At 33.4% G+C, this 21,651-nt stretch overlaps 2 protein-coding genes across 2 annotated transcripts; both read right to left on the reverse strand.

Annotated features, from left to right (window-relative positions):
* Positions 1-380: 380 nt before the first annotated feature.
* On the reverse strand, positions 381-4,753 carry LOC105336397 (GTPase IMAP family member 9). The gene is made up of 4 exons (XM_011440705.4): positions 4,456-4,753; positions 3,273-3,425; positions 2,101-2,292; positions 381-1,938 (listed from the first exon to the last, which is right to left on the reverse strand). The coding sequence occupies exons 1-4, from the start codon at positions 4,610-4,612 to the stop codon at positions 932-934; spliced, it is 1,509 nt and encodes a 502-aa protein (XP_011439007.3). The 5' UTR covers positions 4,613-4,753; the 3' UTR covers positions 381-931.
* A 4,780-nt stretch (positions 4,754-9,533) lies between these two features.
* LOC105324900 (GTPase IMAP family member 7) lies at positions 9,534-12,745 on the reverse strand. The gene is made up of 3 exons (XM_011424142.4): positions 12,348-12,745; positions 11,046-11,258; positions 9,534-10,956 (listed from the first exon to the last, which is right to left on the reverse strand). Exons 1-3 carry the CDS (start codon positions 12,568-12,570, stop codon positions 9,956-9,958), a joined length of 1,437 nt encoding a protein of 478 aa, XP_011422444.3. The 5' UTR covers positions 12,571-12,745; the 3' UTR covers positions 9,534-9,955.
* Between the last annotated feature and the right edge of the window lie 8,906 nt (positions 12,746-21,651).

Below are 21,651 nucleotides of genomic sequence, written 5' to 3' on the forward strand. Positions count from 1 at the left end.
CCGGAACTGTCCCTTGCTACCTTAAGACGGCTGGTTGGTCAACAAAATTAACCATCAGATCTTTCCTTAATTTCAATTAAAATGATACTTTTAAGCTAAAACTATTATTCCGGAAAGAGAAATTCAATAAATTTTACAATTAATTAAAGTTTAAATGTTTTTCTACATCAATGTGCAAAGCTCTTCTTAAGGAGATTCACAAAGTTTAAAATGGCGACGACCATCCAACCCTCTTTATAGGTCGAAAAATGAATAAATAGTAAATCAAACAAGACACGATTGACTTTGTTCAATTGTTTTATATCTTAACGAATATCACTTACATGTAATGTATTTCAGTGTATATTTTGTCTATATCTTTTCTCTTATTATACTACTTCAACGCAAACACCATTTCTTCGGCATATTGGATATCAACCAAAGCCGAACCTAAAGTAGTTTATCTATATTAACAAAACACTAAACAAATGGTTGAAGTAGAGTCGGTTCTTCTGAAATGGCAATTGCAACTTGTTAAAAGATGAAACAATTGTCCATCGGACCGATATAATAACAAATTCATATTCTGTTATACCAGCATTTAATGTATCATTAACTACATCAAGTAGATGATGTAGGAATACATTTTATAAATGATAAAACTCAAAAGGAACAGAAAGTCATGTCATACATGTACATTATAATTCATCATTTAATTGCTAGTTTAAACATTTGAATAGGGATATGGGGTGTATACAATGACATTCATGATATTTATTCACAAAGTTGAAAGAGTTTCTCACATTTTGAAGTAAGTCTTCACAATTAAATGGGTGTTGGTAAACTTAGTACATGTATATATAGCATGAATTAGGAACTGAAGTTTATGCATAGACCATGCATAAAAGATGTTTCATGCAAAGCAAACACCAAAAGTAGAATTGAAGCTGGGCTACGATATACCAGTCTTTTGCTTTAATGTTTCGAACATATCTCTAAAACTCTGAATCAGGCCAAGTCCAGCATTCTTTATATTCGACCAAAACCTCTTCATGATGTTCCTGTCCCCTCTTTCAATCTCATCCCGAACGCTCTCTCGAACAGTTTCCCACCCTCCATTTTCACTATATCCAGGTGTTGAATCAACCTCGGGGATCGCCGATACTGTCTTAGAATACAGATCGTCCTGTTCCTTTCGGACCTGTGCCAGTTTTTTCTTAACCTGAAGGATTTTTTGTTGAATAGTGAACATTTGTGTATTTTCTGCGGACTCGAATGTTTCTGGCACGGCCTCCATTTGTAAATTATCCATTTCCATTTGTAATTGTGTTAGTCTCGAAATAATGGCATCAGTCTCGCTAAAGCGTTGCCTTTCAAGAGTTTCTAACTTGTCTAACAATTCTTTCTCTCTTCTTTTAAATTTGTTATTTTGCTCCTGGTATGCCTCTGAAAGACGTTTACGCATTTTTGTATTACGTCTTTTGAATTCTTCCTCGTAATGTTTCTTTAACTCTTGTTCTCGTTGCCTGATGACGAGTTCTGTTTCGTCGAATATCGGACTCGTGTAATAATCCCCCCCATTTCTCCTTGTCATAGATTGAATCATTTCCAATAACTCCTGAACTTGCTGTTCCGAGTCTTGCGGATCTTCTCCAGTGTTATCAAAAGCAAAATAACGGTCGTCACATTCATTGACGATACCCTGCAGACACTTCGGAGCATCTCTTACCATTTGATGGATCGTCTTACTCCCCCTGTCTAGGTCGTCTTTTCGAGTAAACACGACAATTAGATACTTCATCATGTCTTCTCCAAACATCTTACGGAGAAGAGTCACCGTTTCGTTCTCTTCCTGTGTGAAGCGACCGATTCCTACAACCAACAGAATTGCGTGAGGACCGGGAGCCGAGAGCCCCACACACTTCAGAATCTCTGCGGTTATATCCTCATTGGTCATTCCTACAAGGAAATTCACACCGTCAGTTTATCTGATGTGGGAACAAAGCAATACAGAATGAGACGGATATATAATTTGCTTTAAAATTGTTACAGATTCATGTTGTTGTTATGAGGTCAGGATCTGATACTAATAATGAAAATTTAAACAACCAGATTTCTTACCAGTGTCGAAAAGCCCCGGTGTATCTACTACCAGCATTCGATGACCAAAGCGTTCAGAGGAGCCTCGTTTACATTTTTTAGTGATAGAAGAGTTCGAAACTTCAGACTGAAACGCCTTTCTTCCCAACAAAGTGTTTCCAGTTGCGCTCTTGCCCGCTCCGGTTCTACCAACTAGTATGATTCTCACTTCGTCTGAAATTCACATCATTATGTGTCTTATTGCATATCATATATATACCCATCACAGCTATTTATTTTGATGTTTACTTTAATTGGTTGTAAAAATCAAATAAAAAAGAAGATACACTATATTTCCCACAGTTACAGTTGGAATATTCTACTTCCAATTACAAAGAACCCCTTAGTTGACTAGCGCAAACGATACATGCACTAATAATTCTAACAACCAGTAAATGTAATAGCTACATATAAAATTTTGCTTTTTCCTTGGCGAGAACACCGACATGACAATGACTAATTTACATTACGAAAAAAGGGCTTTATCCATTTATTGTAATATACGTGCACCAAATCTTATTTATAACCGGTACGCAAAAAGAGTTTTTGTGAACTACATTCTAGATCATTTAAAACAGGCAAGATTTTTAAACCACGATGACCTTCCAAAACACGGGGAATTCTGCAGAACATCCGTAGATTTTCAAATAAAAGCGGAGGGCGGGAAACTGTGCGAAAGGAGATCTTCCGTATAAAGCGGCCGAGTTCACATGTCAGTTTAAATAGAAATATCCTACATGATTAATAGGTGGCTGATGTATTTGTTGTTTTTTATTAAAAAAAAAATAATGGCATAAGGCATTAGAAAAGAAAAAGGTAATTGAAAATGATAAGGTCTGAAAGGCCTGAAAGACATAAGAATATATAAAAGGGTTAATTCGTGACATCGTCATTATGTTAAGAGGAAGTTGATCTTTTAAACCTATATCCTATTCTAAGCTTAACTGGAAACTAGTAATTCGGTGGAATAGGGTGTCTCTTGACAAAATATGTGCCACAGTGGTGTAAGCTAATTACTATTAATTCTTTATATAAATCAATTCACATGCATTATACATACAATATAGAATATACATCACTTCTTTTCCGACCCTTTCGAGCAGTTGCTTAACTATGTTGTCCTTCAACTAAATCAACCAACTTATCACACTTACCCACGTCTTTAGAAGCAGAAGGCGCCTTGGTCTCCTGAGAAGGCGAGCCGTTTTGTTGGCCTTTCTCCTTGGTGTTGTCACCTCCACACAGCTCGCAGCAAGTCACCACTGGGCTGTTCAAGTAAGTACACTTCGAACACTGCCAATCAGTTTCTGCTCGGAACAAACAGTAAAATTATAATCCACTGTTCAAGTTCAAAGAAGACACACAATAGATCAATCAAACTAGTATTTTAGAAGTCTCTAGACTCAAATGATCTTTTTTAAGTGATCAATCTTGGGGAATATAAATTTTTGCTTCATTTGAACTTGAAAAGAGTCAAAGTGATATATGTAGAAATCTTTTTGAAACAATATAAACCCACTCAGGATCTAACAATACTAGTGATTGCATTAAAATGTCAATGCGTTTGATTACTGACCTTGTCTTTTTATTGAATCTAAACGCTTGATAAGGAGGTAGGGACCTTGTTCCCCTAAACATCCTTTTCTTGGTTACAATTTGTACAGTAAGCCAAGGAATGAGAAGTTACAATCTGAACAATAAGCCAGGGAATAAGACGTTACAATCTGTACAGTAAGCCAAGCGTGAGAGGTCACAATCTGTACAGTAAGTCAAGGAATGAGAGGTAACAATTTGTACAGTTAGCCAAGGAGTGAGAGATTACAAGCTGTACAGTAAGCTAAGGATTAGGTGGTAATAATCTGTACAGCTAGCCAAGGAGAGAGAGGTACCAATCTGTACAGTAAGCCAAGGATTGAGAGGTTACAATATGTACAGTAAGCCAAGGATTAAGTGGTTACAATCTGTACAATAAGCCACGGAATGAGAGGTAACAATCTGTACAGTTAGCCAAGGAGTGAGAGATTACAATCTGTACAGTAAGCCACTAAGTGAGAGATTACAATCTGTACAGTAATCCATGGAGTGAGAGGTTACAATCTGTACAGTAACCCAAGGAGTGAGAGGTTACAATCTGTACAGTAAGCCAAGGAGTGAGAGGTAACAATCTGTACAGTAAGACACGGAGTGAGAGGTAACAATCTGTACAGTAAGCCACGGAGAGAGAGGTAGTGAGACGTACATGTTAATTCAACACTTGGTAATATTTGGGAATATAAAACAGCAAAGAGTAATCAGACCAAGTGACAGAACCAATGACAATCTCAGTGTTACACTGACCTGTTGTAGGAACAGAATAGGACGGCTGGTAATTGCTGAACGCCGACAGTGGGTTCAAGCTGAGAGCAAAACTCATCCTATCCGCGTGAGATCCACAGGACTGACAACAATGGCTCTTTTCATTAGAGTGTCCACATGCACAAGTCCAAGACGCCATCTCAATTGTTCCGACAACGTCAATATTCTAAGTAATGCACTGCTATAAATACTGAAATTGTTTCATCGTGTTTGTTAATCACGGAAGGATAATTACAGTCTCAATTAATTTCCGCGTTGCATTCCTGTGTATTTCCTTCAGCCGTTCAACTATAAAAATCATCAGAGTTAATGAACAAAAATAACTATACAGTACTTAAAATATACGATAATCACATGTACTAATGATATGGCTTTGGGAATCTCACTTAAAATATTCCAAGATGTTCAAGTACAGTTTCTTTTCAAAAATATCTTCCCCTAAAATGAAAACACTTGAGCTATTTAAATGCTATCATATGTAGTAATGAATATAGAAATTGTGGATATTTTATAAAGACTAGACTTTGACCCGTGCGTGCACGGGTTGACATTGCATATCGGACATTTAATTACGAAATAGGTACATCGACACACCTTATTATTGACATTTACATAACAAAGCTATAAGTCTACAATAATGCTATTAATTTCACTACACTTTCCTTAGTTTGAATAATATGTGTCTCGGGAAAGGCCCTCACTACTGTTAGAATGCCTCCCTTATGTATACCCGTAATGTAGCATAAAATTGCTGAATCGCTCCGGAACGATTCTGGAGAAAGTTAAGAAAGTTGCATTGAAAAAAACAGTCAAATTCATCACAACAAACCTGATACCTTTCAACTAAAAATGTTAATCCATAGAATGGAAGAATTCAACACCTTTTCACCAACGTACACGTATTTTCTTTGTAAAACTGGGTACGTAGGACATTATTCATTTTTACGATAAAACATATTCTATCATCACTCTTCTTACGAATATAATGAAACTTTTTTGCATGTAATCAAATATTTTTTGTCATCACGAAGACAAAAATAAGTACTTAGTTGAAATGTATATTTGTTATTTTATACTTTCTCTCATAAGAAATCATTAATATATATGAACAGAATATATAGCAAGTCCTATGAAAATTCACCCGTATCTGTATTATCATTTTTAAGTTTATTCATGGAGATGTGATATTGTGTAAACTAAAGATCCCGTTAGCGTGAATATATTGCGAAAATCCAAAAAAAATCAGGTGATTTCCGGGATTTTTTTTAGGAATTTTCGTTGATTATTAATTAGCGAAGCTTAACTGAGAAAAAATAAAAACAAATTGGTATTCTCCAAGTATCAGTGATGTTTAAAATATATAAAACAAAAGACAGTATTCTTCCGATTTCTCGGTATTAAAGACCAATCAAAGTACTGAAGAACTTGATTTTGTCGATGTTTATTTATTTTAAAAATCAATGATATGTTATTTTGCATGACAAGTACATGTAGTTTCTAATTTGAATTACACACATTTTTGTAATATGTATTTTTGGACTTTTTCGACAAGAATTTTGAGAAACCCCCATATGAATCATGTTAAATAATATTTAAAGATAAAATTAATTTAATCAAACTTTGTATCAGTAATAGAAATATTTCTTGATAATTGTATGGATCCAAGCAATATTGAACTCTAGTCTCGTTCAACCAAACGCTCGGCTGACACCGTAAATCTCCGACAAGGATTTACGGAGACAGCCGAGCGTCGAGTTGAACGAGACTATATTGAACTCTGGCGTAGGAATACATGCATACGACTACAAAAAATATTTAAATTGTTCGTACCATTTAAAATATGACTATTTTCAAGGTATTTATAAATAAGCTTCCTTGAAAAACAATGCTTTAGCATACATTACATCGAATTTATCAATTATTTTCAAGAACTAAGTCTTGTCAGCAGCAATGATCTGTGCTGAGGTCCAAACACTGTTTCACTTTCGGTTTGTCTGAGTAACTGCATAGGAGAGTTGATTAAAATCAACTCCCAAAAATTAGAGTTTTTTTTTTTAATATTGTAGTATAGATTAGAACACTTTTCATGGTTCTGACTCCCATAGAAGAATTAGCTTTCAGTAATCATGATCTTTTAAATAATTCCTTTGCAAACAAATCCAGTTAAAAATTTCAAATTAATGTATAATAAATATACAACTGAAGGTATTAACTAACTTAGCTTTAGTTTGTCATACACTGTAGGCAATCCGCGGACTGTATACTCCACGCCAAAGCAAGAAAGAACATTCTTCATCAAACTTTTTTAAACTGGTCTCGATCGAAATCATATTCTGTAGAATTTATTTTTATTAATATCACTCAATAAATTTAACCCCAATAACGTTCTACAGTATAATTATTTTACCCTAAGCTGGTCAAATATGACAGGAAAATGAATTTAATTTAATCGTTATTCTGCGTTTATTTCATCCTTGATACTGGTACATGTATTTGACCAGTTATCGGCTAAATTTTACCTTGTTTTTTCATCCTATTTTGTTTATATCTGAATATTTCTGCATAAAATTTGACAGTGTAAATGGTTGACCCCATATTTTTTTGTTTATATATAAAGCATAAAACATGTACAACAACCAGGTATTTTAAGTGTTCCTCGGAACACACCCGTTTTCGCTGATTTAAATATGACGATCATTGGACCAATTATTGGCTTCGTGATTATAACGTAAAATGAACTTAAATATTCAATGAATTTATTTATTTTTTTATTCATTGATAAATAAAAACATATATTATTAATAATAAAACAAACTACTGTCTATATATAGTACTGTTTCTGACTAGTATTGTAATTACTACCAAGCTATAGTACCGATCAGACCCAACCTAACACCAGAGTAAACCCCAACTAAACCCCGGGTTTACTTTTTGGGTTTACTTTGGGTTTACTCTGGGTTTACTTTTTGAAAATTTGGGTCCACTCGGGGTTTACTTTGGGTTTACTTGGATATTGCTTTTGAGGTCGACAGTATGCACTGAAGTGTGAAGCAAGCCCATCTTTTATCTTGCCATCCTACTGCCTGTAATTTCTGCCCCTTGTATATTCCGAATACACAGTTAGCGTCTGTTTTAAGGGGCATTCTTCTAACTGGGTTTACTCTCTGTGTCCACTCTGGGTTTACTTTGGGTTTACTCTGGGTTTACTCTGCGTCTACTCTACATGTGTAGTAAACCCGAAGTAAACCCAGAGTAAACCCTGCAAGTAAACCCAGGGTTTAGTTGGGGTTTACTTTCTGTAAGGTTGGATATGATCGGTACTGTAGTTATATATCCCACATGCCAGAAACTTCGTGTTTCAACCGCGTCACAAATCCCATCCGGTAGAACATGGTTAATTTCCTTCATATTTTTGGCATTGGCATTATGCCAAATTGAATGCAAATACGGGTTACTAACTTACAAATTCTTATATTCTTATCTTTTTACGTATTCCCCCACCGCTGAAAGTGAAAGTAAAATGTATTAAGTAAAATGATCGCGTCTACTGAAATATTAATCACATATTCTTATATATTATGCTGTAAATTAAAGTTTTTGTTTTTACTCGTAGCAGACGACTGAGATGCCGTATCTAGGATTAACGTGTCCCAAATACCCGAACTCGTCATATAACAGGTAACTGGTCCTAGCCGATCCCTGGTCCTGAACCAGTAAGTGTATCTTGAATGAATGTCCCTTTGACATAAAGAATAATAATCACTTAAGGTTGGAGTACAACATCTACACTAGTTTTCATTTACTTTTAACCACCCCTACCATCTCTTTTTTAAAGACTCGAGTAAGTCTGCCCCACATTTATGGAAGGGTGATTATATTTAGCAGGAGCAAAAGAAAGGTTTTTAAAGTATTAAATTTTAAAAGGGCATGGTCAGGATTTTGGACCAATTCTATTTTTATGTTTTTATTACGTACATTTTACACTGCTTTATAAATGCACTTCTAATAATAAAATGAGATTTGAGAGTCAGTCTTCGGGTAAGCAAGATGCAGGGCTCACAGTTCTTTGTAATGTAAACAAGGATCGTGTCCTGTTTTACATAGGTTCAATATACCATTAAAATCTTTTTCAGACTGATTTGTCTGTCTTCTAATTCATTTTTTAAAAAGCATAAATAAACATTTCCTAGCGTTTAACACTTTCTTTTTAGGTTAAAAACTGGATTTTTCACTTCAACATTTAAACTTGAAACAAAAGTTTTGTTTACATAGCAAAGAATTGTAAGCTCTGCAACTCGCTTATAACTCAACGAATAACACTCAAATTTTAGTTGCCTATTTGAAATGCATAACAGAAGGTGTAAACATTCAAATCGGAAAAATAATTTTGACCAAGATCGTGACCATGCCCCTTTAAGGCCAAAGTTCAAAGAACAAGGTCATTTAAATAAATTATGTTTAATCCTTGTACATACATAATGCAGACAATCTGATATGGGGTAGAAAAAAATGATACTTTGGTCATATGTGCTTATAGCATGGGATAAAACCCTATTCATCTTTAAGGTCAACACTCTAGTTCATCATTAACAAATTTGGAATTTCCCATATCTTAGTGCAACACAGGCAAGATACTGACAATGTCGTTTGAAGTACGACATTCATACAGTGTGCATGGTAAAACAAGATCGATTTGAGAACAGGAAGAAACGACTGTACTTTCCTTTTTACTGAAACCCAGACGGATGCATTTTCCCGGATAGCAGAACTTGTCGTCCTTGTTGATGGATATTGGGATTTTTCACAATTATTTTCATTATTTGTTTTTCTTTCTACGGCTGTTTTGTACTTTAATTAAGTTGTATTTGAATTGCATATATATCTCCTGCATTTGCTTTATCTCGTACACTTGTTTTCCCTATCATATCCCTCCTCATTTTTGAATTCATTTTAATATTGAAAGAAGTAGCCTGTGATCCACAGACATAATACGTTATTATTGATCAATCTCCCTAACTTTTAAACAACCTCATCATCGTTAAAATTATTCGTAACGAAAATGAATACTGAAATAATTTATTACAAAATTTTAATTTATAGGACATCATTTGTACATGTATCTACATTACATTGCATAAAAAAATAAATACAGAACAACAGTTAAAAAGATGATTTATACATATTTAATTGTCACGGGGGGTGTGGCGGGATAAAAATTTATTCCTAAACGTTATAATCATCTTTCCCATTTTGTTAAATATACAATTATATAACATGTCAACAAAAATTATGGTAAGAAAAAAAAATCAATTTTAATGGTAACTGTTACTCAGTACGAATGTACCATGAAAAGTTTACGATTCCAGTAACCAGTACACATGTTTTGATAAAATGTCAGCAAAACAGATACTTTCTTCAGAATGAATTTCAATCTATTTCAAATGATATCATTGTTACAAAGCTGATTGTAGAAGAAGAAATTTCAAAGAAAACCCGATTTTTTTTTTACCAGCTCAAATATTTCTCTAAATTTTGTCATCAATCCAAATCCAGCATGTTTCACGTTCCTCCAAAATCGCTTTAAGATATTTTTGTCCCCGCTTTCTATTTCATCTCGTACGTTTTCCCTGACCACCCTGTCGATGTCGCGGTGGTACCTGTACGGAGGCCCCACGTCTTCCCGCACATCCTCATAAAGCATCATGTCCTCTTGTTCCTGGCGGACATCTTCCAGGCGTTTCTTGACATCTAGTATCTTCTGCTGAATGGTGACCAGTCTACAATTCTCTTCCTCGTCAAAACTTTCGGGCACTGCTTCCATTGTTAAATTGTCCATTTCTGCCTGGAGTGTTCTCAAATTTGTTGCCATGGACTTCATTTCATAAGAGCGCTGACTCTCGAGTCTATCCAGTTTCTCTAGTAACGCCTTTTCTCTTTCTCTGAAGTCAGACTTTTTGTCTTCGTACTCGAAGGAAAGCATTCTCTTCATTTCATGCATTTCCAACTTGGTTTTTTCTTCATATTTTTGTCTCAGCTCTTTTTCTCTTTCTCTGATTACAATTTCAGTTTGGTTAAAAATACTACTTGTGTAATACTTATTCCCATTCTTTTCTACCATAGTTTTGATCATAGTCAAAAGACCCTGAATTTGTTGCTCCAACTTATCTTTGCTCTCTTCGGCATTGTTGATGGCAATAAATCTGTCCTCACAACTAGCAATCACATCTTGCAAAGAAGGCGGGGCATTTCTTAGTATATCGCGGATGGATTTGTGACCCCGGTCAAGATCATCTTTCCTCGTGAAAACAACGATAAGATATTTAACCATGCTTGGACCAAACGCTCTCTGAAGTAATTCGACTGTCTCTTTCTCCTCTTTGGTGAAGCGACCAATTCCTATTACTAACAGTATAGCATGTGGCCCCGGAGAACTGATTCCCACACATTTTAATATCTCAGTGGTTATGTCATCATTTGTCATGCCTTAAATAGAAGAAAAGCCATCTGGTCAGATTAACATTTCCATTATAAGTTTTTATATGATAATAATCACTGACAACAAAAATACCAACCAGTATCAAAAAGCCCGGGCGTATCTACCACCAGAACGTCCTGTCCGAATCGTACACTGGACCCCCTTTTGCATTTTTTGGTGATACTGCTGTTTGAGACATCAGACGTAAATACCGTCTTTCCCAAAATCGAGTTTCCTGTTGCACTTTTACCAGATCCCGTCTTGCCGACTAGTATTATCCTTAGCTCACTGCTCATGTAACCATTTTCAGCTTTAAATGATAAACAATGTGAAAGTTAATTTTGGAAAAGCCTTATAAGACAAACGTTAGTGTGAAATTAGCGAAGAACACATCCTCGCGAAACCGGTAGCTCGTTGCATTCTTCAAAATTATTTTTGATAGACTTCATTTCTTTTTAATTCCTTTCTTTTTTCACGCTGTAAAGTAATTTGGTGCACACGATTGTAATTTTGCAGAACCACCAACGCGAATCAATAGGGATTTAATTAAGGAGATAGAATTTATGAGGTGATAATTTCGGTCGGGGCGTGATCAAATCCAATAAAGCCCAAACTTTATGATAGACTTGACAACGTCTCGACCGAAATTATCACCTCATGATATTAAAAGAATGATTTCTTATTAATTATATTTATATAATTTCCAATACATGTATCCATAGTTTAAAACAACATTTTAAAATGACTATTTTTCTTTTCATGTAGCACATGCTATGTATTACCACACGGCGCAGCCAATAACGTGTTTCGGTTATGCTTCAAAACACGCCCATTTTGTGCCGCTCATCGTTTATGAAATGAATCTCCATTTTTTTTTTAAATTAAGCGACATTTTAATGTTGAAATATGTCATCTTTACACGTCTCAAATTCGTGGAGAGTAGACCCAGACACAAAAAATCATTAAAAAAACCCAGCTGTATATAAGTAAACAGCTGTATATAATGAGGATTTTGCATCAATTGCGTCATGTTGCTATATTTAGACCCATATTATGATAAAACCTTTTGCATTTTAAACATTTTGTCTACCCATTCGACATCCAACAGAAACCGAATAACGGTTATACATTTTGATTTAAAAAATGGGCAAAACTAATCGTTGAAATTTTCACTCTCCTTGTGCGCCCAGATGCTTGCCGAATCTACATTTAGGCGCCCACTTTCTTTGCAAATGTGTCGTTTTTTAAATTCTTTATAGTTAAAGAAATATTTTATTCTATGGCATGAAACAAATTATATTCTAGAAATAAAATAATTGTTTCATTTATATTTTAATAAATGGAAATCATGACTTAACTCTAGATCTACAGAAAAAAATTAATCTAAATATAAAGGTACCTGCTTCTGTAGGTTGCGCAATTGTAAATGATTCCAGACTGGATGGTCCTCTGTAGCTATCCTCCTCTACATCATTGATTTCAGATGATAGTCTGACGAAGCCATCTGATCCTGTGCTTTTCTGTAGAAACCCGCAGATTTCACATGTATTGTGAGTCCCATTATTTCGGTATGTGCATTTCTCACACTGCCATTCAGATTGCACGTCTTCTTCCTCCATCATGTGATGGCTATCCCCAAATATGAATTATGATGACAACAGGTTTCCAAATAGGCTTTAAATAATGATATCTAATCCGGAAAGGAAATTTAATTTAGTTCCTGTTTTAAAATATACCAAAATGCGTATGGAAATTTTCAAGAGATTACCCGTCTCTTGTTGACAAGTTTGGTCAAGTTACGAAAACTTTACGGAAATTCTTATAACGGAAGTTGAGAAGAACTCTCAAAGCATGATATAAAATATACTGGGCGTTTAGAAAATAACTTTAAGCGAAATTATTTCCTGTTATGATATTGTGTATTCTCTTTAAAATGGTTAAATCGTCGTTGTTAATTCAATATATTTTTTTTTCTAAAGGAAATATAAGTCGTTCTGTTATCTTTAAATCATGTATTAAGCAACAGTAAGGTTTTTTTTTAAAGTCGTATAAAAGGTTGCGTAGATCAGTTATTCTGTAATATGTCCCTTCCATAACCAGGCCTACATTTGCATGAACGGAATTCATGTGATCTGGCATAGAGAGAAGACGTTTTCCGGGCCTCATCACGTGATATCTGAGCACCAATTAATAGTTTGCATTTAAAAAGATGCTATATTCAATTATTTAAAACGTGACATAAATTTAGTATTTAAAGTCTTTTAGCGTACATATTCAAGGGTGATTATTTCTAGACAGAATTAGAAAATCATGTTCTTCACATATAGAACACTTCAATTAATATCTTCCGCATGAACAGATGATAAATATAAACTGGTTTATGATATATAACATACTATAGTCTACGACGTCTCGGAGTGTTCTATTTGTTTGTATGGATACTAGTTACCATTCTTCTTCAATAAGACAAGATTACTGTTTTTTTCCAACCATTTATCTTATAAAATTCAATGGGCATATTCACGAAGCTATCTTTAAACTAAGATATGTCTCATATTTATTTTAGGAAACATCTTAGTCTTCTATTTCGAAGCCGTCCTACCTTCTTACTTACGAGTCCTGACTCTTAAAAATCATCTTAACAACATATGTCCTCAAAAGTGAACCACCACTTACATGTATTAAAAGAATAGGAAACTGATACCAACACCATGTCAAAGTGCTGGGATATAAATAAGCACACAGACTAAATATGTACATCTATTTGGATGTTTTGTGAATTCTAAGATACGGCATAGTTGAATTGACTTACCGGTGTGTGTATATATATATATATATATATATATATATATATATATATATATATATATATATATATATATATATATATATATATATATTAAATAAATAAAACAGAATGCGACAGTCCAAATTAAATAAATTTAATTTGGACTGTCGCATTCTGTCTTATTTATTTAAGTATTTTTTGCTGTATCAAGGCTTTATTTATCTATATATGTATTATCTACCTTACGTGCTCTTGGGTCGGGGGTGCTTTGTCAAAGGGGGAGGGTGTCCGAGGCCTATCTATTTTTCAGTAACTATATGATTATTGACATTTTAACATTGTTTTCATCTCGCATAGTTAAGCTTGTGCCCCACAATACGCCATTTGCGTCACTGATGAACAGTATTGAACTATACGCAACAAATTTATCATTCATATTCTATATTTGGCACCTTAAACATCCGGAATACCTATGCGAAAACCCGACGTGATATCCAGTGAAGGACCAAGTCTCGTTTCGCTGATCGATTCACTCTCGGGCCTTTCCGGCAGAGCTCGGAAAAACACCTCAAATTTAGTAACATTACCGGATGTGTTGCAGAAAAAACTTTCAGACTATGGAGGGGCTTATAAGTTAGAGATATGACTTTTGAACATTATTTTCAACTCTATATATATGTGTGCATATAATGAACTGTTCACAGACCTTTTAAATTGAAATCTAATTACCACTATTGATAGTCATTTACTTGTGTTGGAGAGTAATCACTCGAAGTCAAAAACAAAATTAAATATTTAATTTGCAAAATTTGATATGTTTCCTTATATGCGGTTTATGTATTAAATACTATGAAATGTCAAAATGAGTAAGCGAAGCGTCGGTCAATGACGACCATATTGCCTAATATTATTTCTCACCGAACAAATATAGAGATACACGAGGCAATCGCGTGCTATGTTTAAACCAATGAAAGTGTGACATTTCAGTCCAAGGGAAAACAAATATATACATTGTACCTATATATTTACATTTGCAAATACATTTCCTTATAGACCTATAGAATAGCGAAACCGTTCAATTCAGTATGAACTTTTTCATGACGTCACAATGATCATAGCACTCGCTTGTCGCTTGGATTATTGTAAACATAAAATCTCGGTAATTTTAACAGTTCTGAACGATTTGTCTTTCTCAAACATAAATATAAGTAATAAACAGCAATGTTAAAAAGTACAGCGGGATATGAAGTTGTTTGGTACGTGATCAAATTTACTGAGAAGACCTTTGGGCTTCACAGGATTAGATCACGTGACCAACCAACTTCATATCCCGCTGAACTTTTTAACATTGCTGTTTATTTCTTACTTGTAGAGACTGTGGTAGATTTTCTTTAGTATTACTACCTTGAAATTAATTCAAACAATACAATTTATACACCGGTATATACAATGATAGGTTTTTCCTGATGTTCAAGATTTGAACCTATTTTAGGGAGTTGATTTTTAATCAACTCTCCTATGTAGTCACTCTGGCAAACTGAAACTGAAACAGTGTTTGGACCTATGCACAAATCATCACCGCTGACAAGATTTAGTTCTTGAAAATAATCCATAAATTCGATGTAATGTATCTTGAAGCATTGTGTTTTAAGAAATTTATTGATGAACACCTTAAAAATAGTCAGATGATAAATAGTACGAACAATTTATATATTTTTGCAGTCGTATGTGTTCATACGCCAGAGTTCAATACAGTCTCGTTCAACCATCGGCTGTCTCAGTAAATCTCCTCCAAGCAGAGAGTCATTCTATATTTAGAGGTCGCGTCATCAAGCTATCACGTGACCTGATGTACACATTCTGAGCCGAGCATCTGGCTGAACGAGACTAGAGTTCATTATTGCTTGGATCAAAACAATTTTTAGAATATTTCGATTACTTATACATAGTTTGATGGAATCAATTCTATCTTTAATTATTACGCAAACTAAAACATACGGGGTTTTCTCGAAATTCTTGTCGGAAAAGTCCAAGAATTCCTATTATAAAAATATCCGTAGGTCAAACACAGGTTATAAATTACTTGCCAAGCAAAGTAACATATCGCTGATTTTAAAATGAATAATTATCGATATAATCAACTCCCGTCAGTACTTCAGTACTTTGATTACTTTTGTATGCTGACGATACTGTGTTGTTGGGTTTTTTTTCGGAAAGTGTAGAGGGGCTTCAAACTGTTAGATACATTTCATGCTTATACAGAAAGCTAGAAGTAAATGTTGACAAAACGAAAATTGTTGTCTTTCGAAATGTTGGTTAAATTAATATCTCTGAACAATGCTTTTTTATTATAAATACAAAGCTTGAAGTACATAAAATTCTTGATATACATGTAGTTGATATATTTACTTAACTTGGTGTTAATTTCAAGTACATTATATAATGGCAAATTTGACTGTACTCAAAACACAATTGAAACACAAGGGAAAAAAATGATTTTTCTTACTTTGGAAAAAAAGGTAAAAGAAAATACATGTAGTTTAAATATTGAGACTACGCTCTCTTTATTTGATACATGGATGTATATCAATATCAGTTCTGCTCTGAACTATGGATGTGCAAAAAGAGGTTTTCATAAAGACCTTAAGTTGAAAAATATGCATATTGATTTTTTAAGAAGAATTATGTTCTTTGAAAATCTACCAATAATGTTATGGTTTACTTAAAATTTGGTAGATATCCTATGTATGTATAAAGAAAACTTCGTATTCATTCTGAAATACTGGTGTAACTTGTTGAGAAGGTATAATTGTATGCTTCAAAGCTGTTGAAAGAAATTGTTAAATGTATATGAATATATGAATAGGAAAAACAACAGGAAAAACTGGATAAGCTTAGTTAGAAATAAACTTTTTTGTTTGAGAAGAAGAGGTCAATAATGTCAATTAAACAATTTGTTCTACTAGGTGAATAGCAAATAACGGACGCGTTCACACAGAATTGTTATTATAAATAGTGTTTTTATATAAAAAAAAAATAAAAAAAAAAATTAAAATGTATATAGTGTTCAAGGAAATAGCTACTAGAGATTGTTTACCAAAATATCTTTTGAACTGTTGTCTCATAAAAGTCTTTATTATGTAAAAATAGATCAGCACATTGCTTAAACGTAGAAAACGGAAGGTATAAAAAACCAACCTAGAAGTGACCGTAAGTGTGTAATTCTCAAGAGATAGGGGACGAATTTAATTTTTTATAGTTTGCCCAAAAAACCTTATCTATATTTATGAATACTTATAAATTAAGAAATTTTACCAATTAAGGTGTAATGTCCATCTGATAAGAGAGATAACTCCTGTAGAAAAAAATCTCACTTTGTTTCTCTTAACTCACAATTATTAAAGCATGTAGCAACAAATGAGGCGGTGCTGGGCCCTAATTTATGTTTGAATGCGATATTTATTTAAATTCAAATAAAGAAAAAAAGTTTTAACGGAACGAACTGTACTCCAACTTTAGCAGGGGGCAAAAAAGTAAAGAAAGCTTCTACAAAACATTGCAAGAAGCGAATCATATTGATCATATTTTTATGAGGCAATATATACATTGTATATCCCTACTCCCCACAATGGATTAATTTATTTAAAAATATAACTCAATTTTCTTTATTAGTTCAGTACATGCACAGTACATATTTGATGTTTAAGGCCAGAGAATTTTTGGATGGAAAAGTTTTATTTCTTTATTTATAGCTTGTTCACATAGGTGAATGAATTATAATTGGGAAAAGTGTGACCAAGACAAATGCAAACATTAGACTTACTAACATATCATCATTTGAAACTTATAACATTTCATATGTTTAAAATTGAATATTGGGGTTTCTTTTCTGAGAGAGCAGATATGGGAAAACAAAATTTAAAAACCAATTTACATTTTATTCAAGACAATATATCACTATATTGAGATGATACCAATTACTGGAAGACCATTCATTTGATCTCCTTTTGTGTTGTAACAAAATGCTTTGGTTAACATTTTTAGCATTTTTAAAACATAATGATATGGATCCATTTACTTTTATGTTATCCAAACTTAAAAACAGATAATCTTTTCTGAAAAATTAGAACCTGTGGTAAATTATCATGTACTGTATGTAAAATGTGTATGTAAAACCTTCAATAGTCTATGATAAAGAAAGGTAACTCTAGCTGCTTGAAGCAATTTTTGTTACAAACATATACAATAAAATGCTATTCTGATCTAAAAAGCAGCGCTTTACTATATTTTGTAATATGAATTGACATTGTATATAACCATATATTATTTTCATATAAATTTAATATCTTTAATTTTATGCTGCAATAGTAAAATTTTGCTTTTTTTAACCACTATGTCTAGTTTTCTTCATATCATGATTTGACATATTATCAATTTTTGAAAAATCTAGCAGCGCTTCATCACATCAACTTTGTTTCATCTGAATCTATTGATATTGACTTTGATGAAAATCAATATGAAAATTTTTAAAAAAAACATATAGTGAAATTAATAGCAGAGGGATTTTACACCTTAACTATAAATACCTGCACCAGAGTAATTGCTAACACCTTTGGTATTTCAACACGTGTGATATGATGTCCGTAGGCTGTAATTGAATTTTACCTGATTAGTCATTTTTGCTAAATCAATTTAAAACGTACTTTCATTTTCGATAAACTAGCCCGAAATAGCAAAAACTGAAAGCAAGGTTGTGGACACGCTTTGGCGGATCCAAGTCAGTGGGAGTATGCACTGTTACTGCAATGTGTATGATGCTAATTACTAAAAAAAATTGTTTACACTAACATCATAGCGGTACGTGTAGTATTAACCATCGGGCAGATACTTTGGATCCAACAACTTTGGTTTTAAATATGCAAATAAATATACATACACTAGCGTTTTTTTAATTTCATACATTTTCATACCACAACAGATTGGTAATACCGTATATCAGGTTTTTTCCGCGTGTATCCAATTTCCGCTTTGTTCGCGACGATTTCCAAATCGCGGAAAATATATCAGCGTAAATTTGATACAAAGTGTTGTTCTTATAATATAGTTCCCTCTTTCATTATGAAGTAAACAGGTATGTAAAAGTACAATGAACTGTGTTCAGTAAGTTTAGAGTAGAAATTGCGGGATCGGAAGCAAGCGCAAGATAATAGGTATGTAAGCCTCATAGTTTATTTAATAATCCATTGACAAGCTAATTAAAACGGTCGCTTTTCTTGCGTAAACCGATGTCTGATTATACCTGAGCTACTGGTATATGTAACGGTACATGATCTATTTTTCTCGCATTATCACCGGTGTGAGATCGGTTTGTCCGGTGTGAGACAGCAGTGTGAGATTTTTCTGTCTTACACTGTGTATTACTACGCCGTTTTAAAACGTAAACAAACGTTGTCTGCTGTAGGGAAATGCAAAACAATGCATTGAGATTATCCATTAAGTAATTGTGTTGCATAATTAATTACAATTTTTCATATTTTAATTGAAAAAACTGTCATATGCTTTCATTTATAACTTGCACTATTTGAAGCACGCGGAGGGATAAACCGAAAGTAATCTTTTGAACGACACAACAGAAAGTTGTCAAACATCATTTTTTAAGCTAATATAATGCGAGAAAAATAATCATTCATTATAAACTCGTGTGGGATAGTGAAATTCCACCTCGGGGCCAAGATTCACGGTCTAGGACTCGGCAAAGCCTCGTCCTAGACAGTGAATCTTGTCCCCTCGGTGGAATTTCACTATCCCACACTCGTAATAATGAATGATTCTATTAATCTATGACTGTTTGCGTCTCTGAAAATAATTATCGGTAATTATTTAACATTAAGGAAATCGTGTAAATGGTTTGTCCGAATTTTTTTTATATTAATGAGCGGCAATTTAGATACTTTTACCCTCTTACTTCACAGGGTTAAAAAAATCTTGAATTATATTTTCACTATGACATTGAAATAGTGAAAATTCGATTCGCGTAAATTTTATATACCGTTCTAGGTTCTGAATCGCGGAATATAACCTGATATACGGTAAATCTTGGACATTGATTTGTAAACAGTGCACTACGTCTAAATGATTAAATGATGTATGCATGAAACGGTGAAATTGAACGGGGGGCGTGAATTATAGTGAAATTTTATACAAAGAACAAAATTTAGAGATACGACGCACTCGCCATTCACAATACCCACTCACTGCTATGAAATATAAAGGTTTGTTATTTTTTTCCACTCAGCTGCTACAAAAATAATTAAGGCCACATTTGGTTTTTTAATTCAATTTTAACGAATAGACGAAGAAAGTAATTAAGAAAGAATATACACAGTAATTATACAAAAATGAACCTAAAAAATGGTTCAATATATTAAGCATTGTATCTTATTTATGCGTAAAGTGTTAATCCTTGCGATATCATCTAGTACTGCTAGAAAAAAATCTTCCTTTTCACACAGTTGTTTAGTTACGATAACTTCAAATCCATTCAGAAACTTTGTCAACATTTATTGAAAGCTTTTAAGCTGAAAGAGGATTATAATGTTAATTCCTTGTGATATGTCTTCTGGCTTATGTCTATATATATGTATATATTCTATATACATTGTTAACCCATCTGTTATGTATCATGTAGAATCCTCCATCATTCTCCAGTTTACTGTTTGTATTATGTACTTATGAGCCAAATGGATCCTTTGGTCAATAAAGAATAATAATTTAATTGCAAGTTAAAAGCAAGTTTTCTAATTAATTTCCAATATAATTGGTCTCTTTTCTGTTTTGTGTACTTTTAGGAATGTTGTATAGAAATAGTTCCACACATTTTCTGTTTGTGTAATGCATTTTTTTAGTTGCCATGACGTACTGCCAATTGCAATATTGATCAAGATATGTTCAAAGAAGAAGCAAATTGTTTAAGATCTTTGTTTTGTAAAATTGGGGTCAAATAAATAGGTAAACAACTTAAAAAGATATCTGAACAATGGCATTTTTCTGTTTCCTGTCTATAATGACGTAAACACCAGCAGTAACTGTCTGCTGGGAAATCTACAGACAATTAGGTCGTTCAGGATGAATGCATATTATTCAAACTCAGATTCTTTTCTCAAAAACATCAATTTGTATTTTTTGAATAGATGAGATGTGCATGTATATATTTACATCGATAACTATTAGCGACAAATTCCTAATCACGTATACAGTAAACATTAAAGATTGATTGTTCCACATTTACTACTCAATTTATTTTTATTTTTATTACTTCTACTGTACTTATGATCCTTGGCTTTTTTGTGTTCATTTGTATATACTTATGTTGAACCTCATATACCGGTGGACTGGTCTTGAGTGAATAAAGAATTGAAATTGAAGAAAATAGGAAGAGGAAACTTAAAGTTTCTCGGGCGCCGGGGGTGATACCCGGGGGTCGTTGGGACCAACGCCACGAATGCTACAAAACAAGTAAAATAATATTAATCAGTAGAAGTTGGATTGGTTTTCTAAATATTCGTATAATATTGAGAAAAAATTTACTGATGGCCATGTGTCGTTGTTAGGTTGAACGATGTGTTAAAATTGAAAACCATTACAAAACAGGTTTACAATTGAAACTTTTAGCAACATTGAAAACGGATCCGGAGAACGCACGCTCTGACTTTAGACATCTAATACATGTGGTTGTAGAATTGTCCATGTGTTGAAGAATTATTTCTTCCATTTATGTGACTTACTAAAAGTGAAACAAAAAAGTGTTTTACGTACTTTGACCCACTGTATATGAATCATTTAAGAGAGATTCAAAGAGAGATTTAAAAATCAATAAGATACTTTTTTGTGATTCAAGCTGTTAACGCGGGTTACG

The sequence above is a fragment of the Magallana gigas genome, chromosome 4, assembly GCF_963853765.1.
Source record: "Magallana gigas chromosome 4, xbMagGiga1.1, whole genome shotgun sequence".
NCBI lineage: Eukaryota > Metazoa > Mollusca > Bivalvia > Ostreida > Ostreidae > Magallana > Magallana gigas.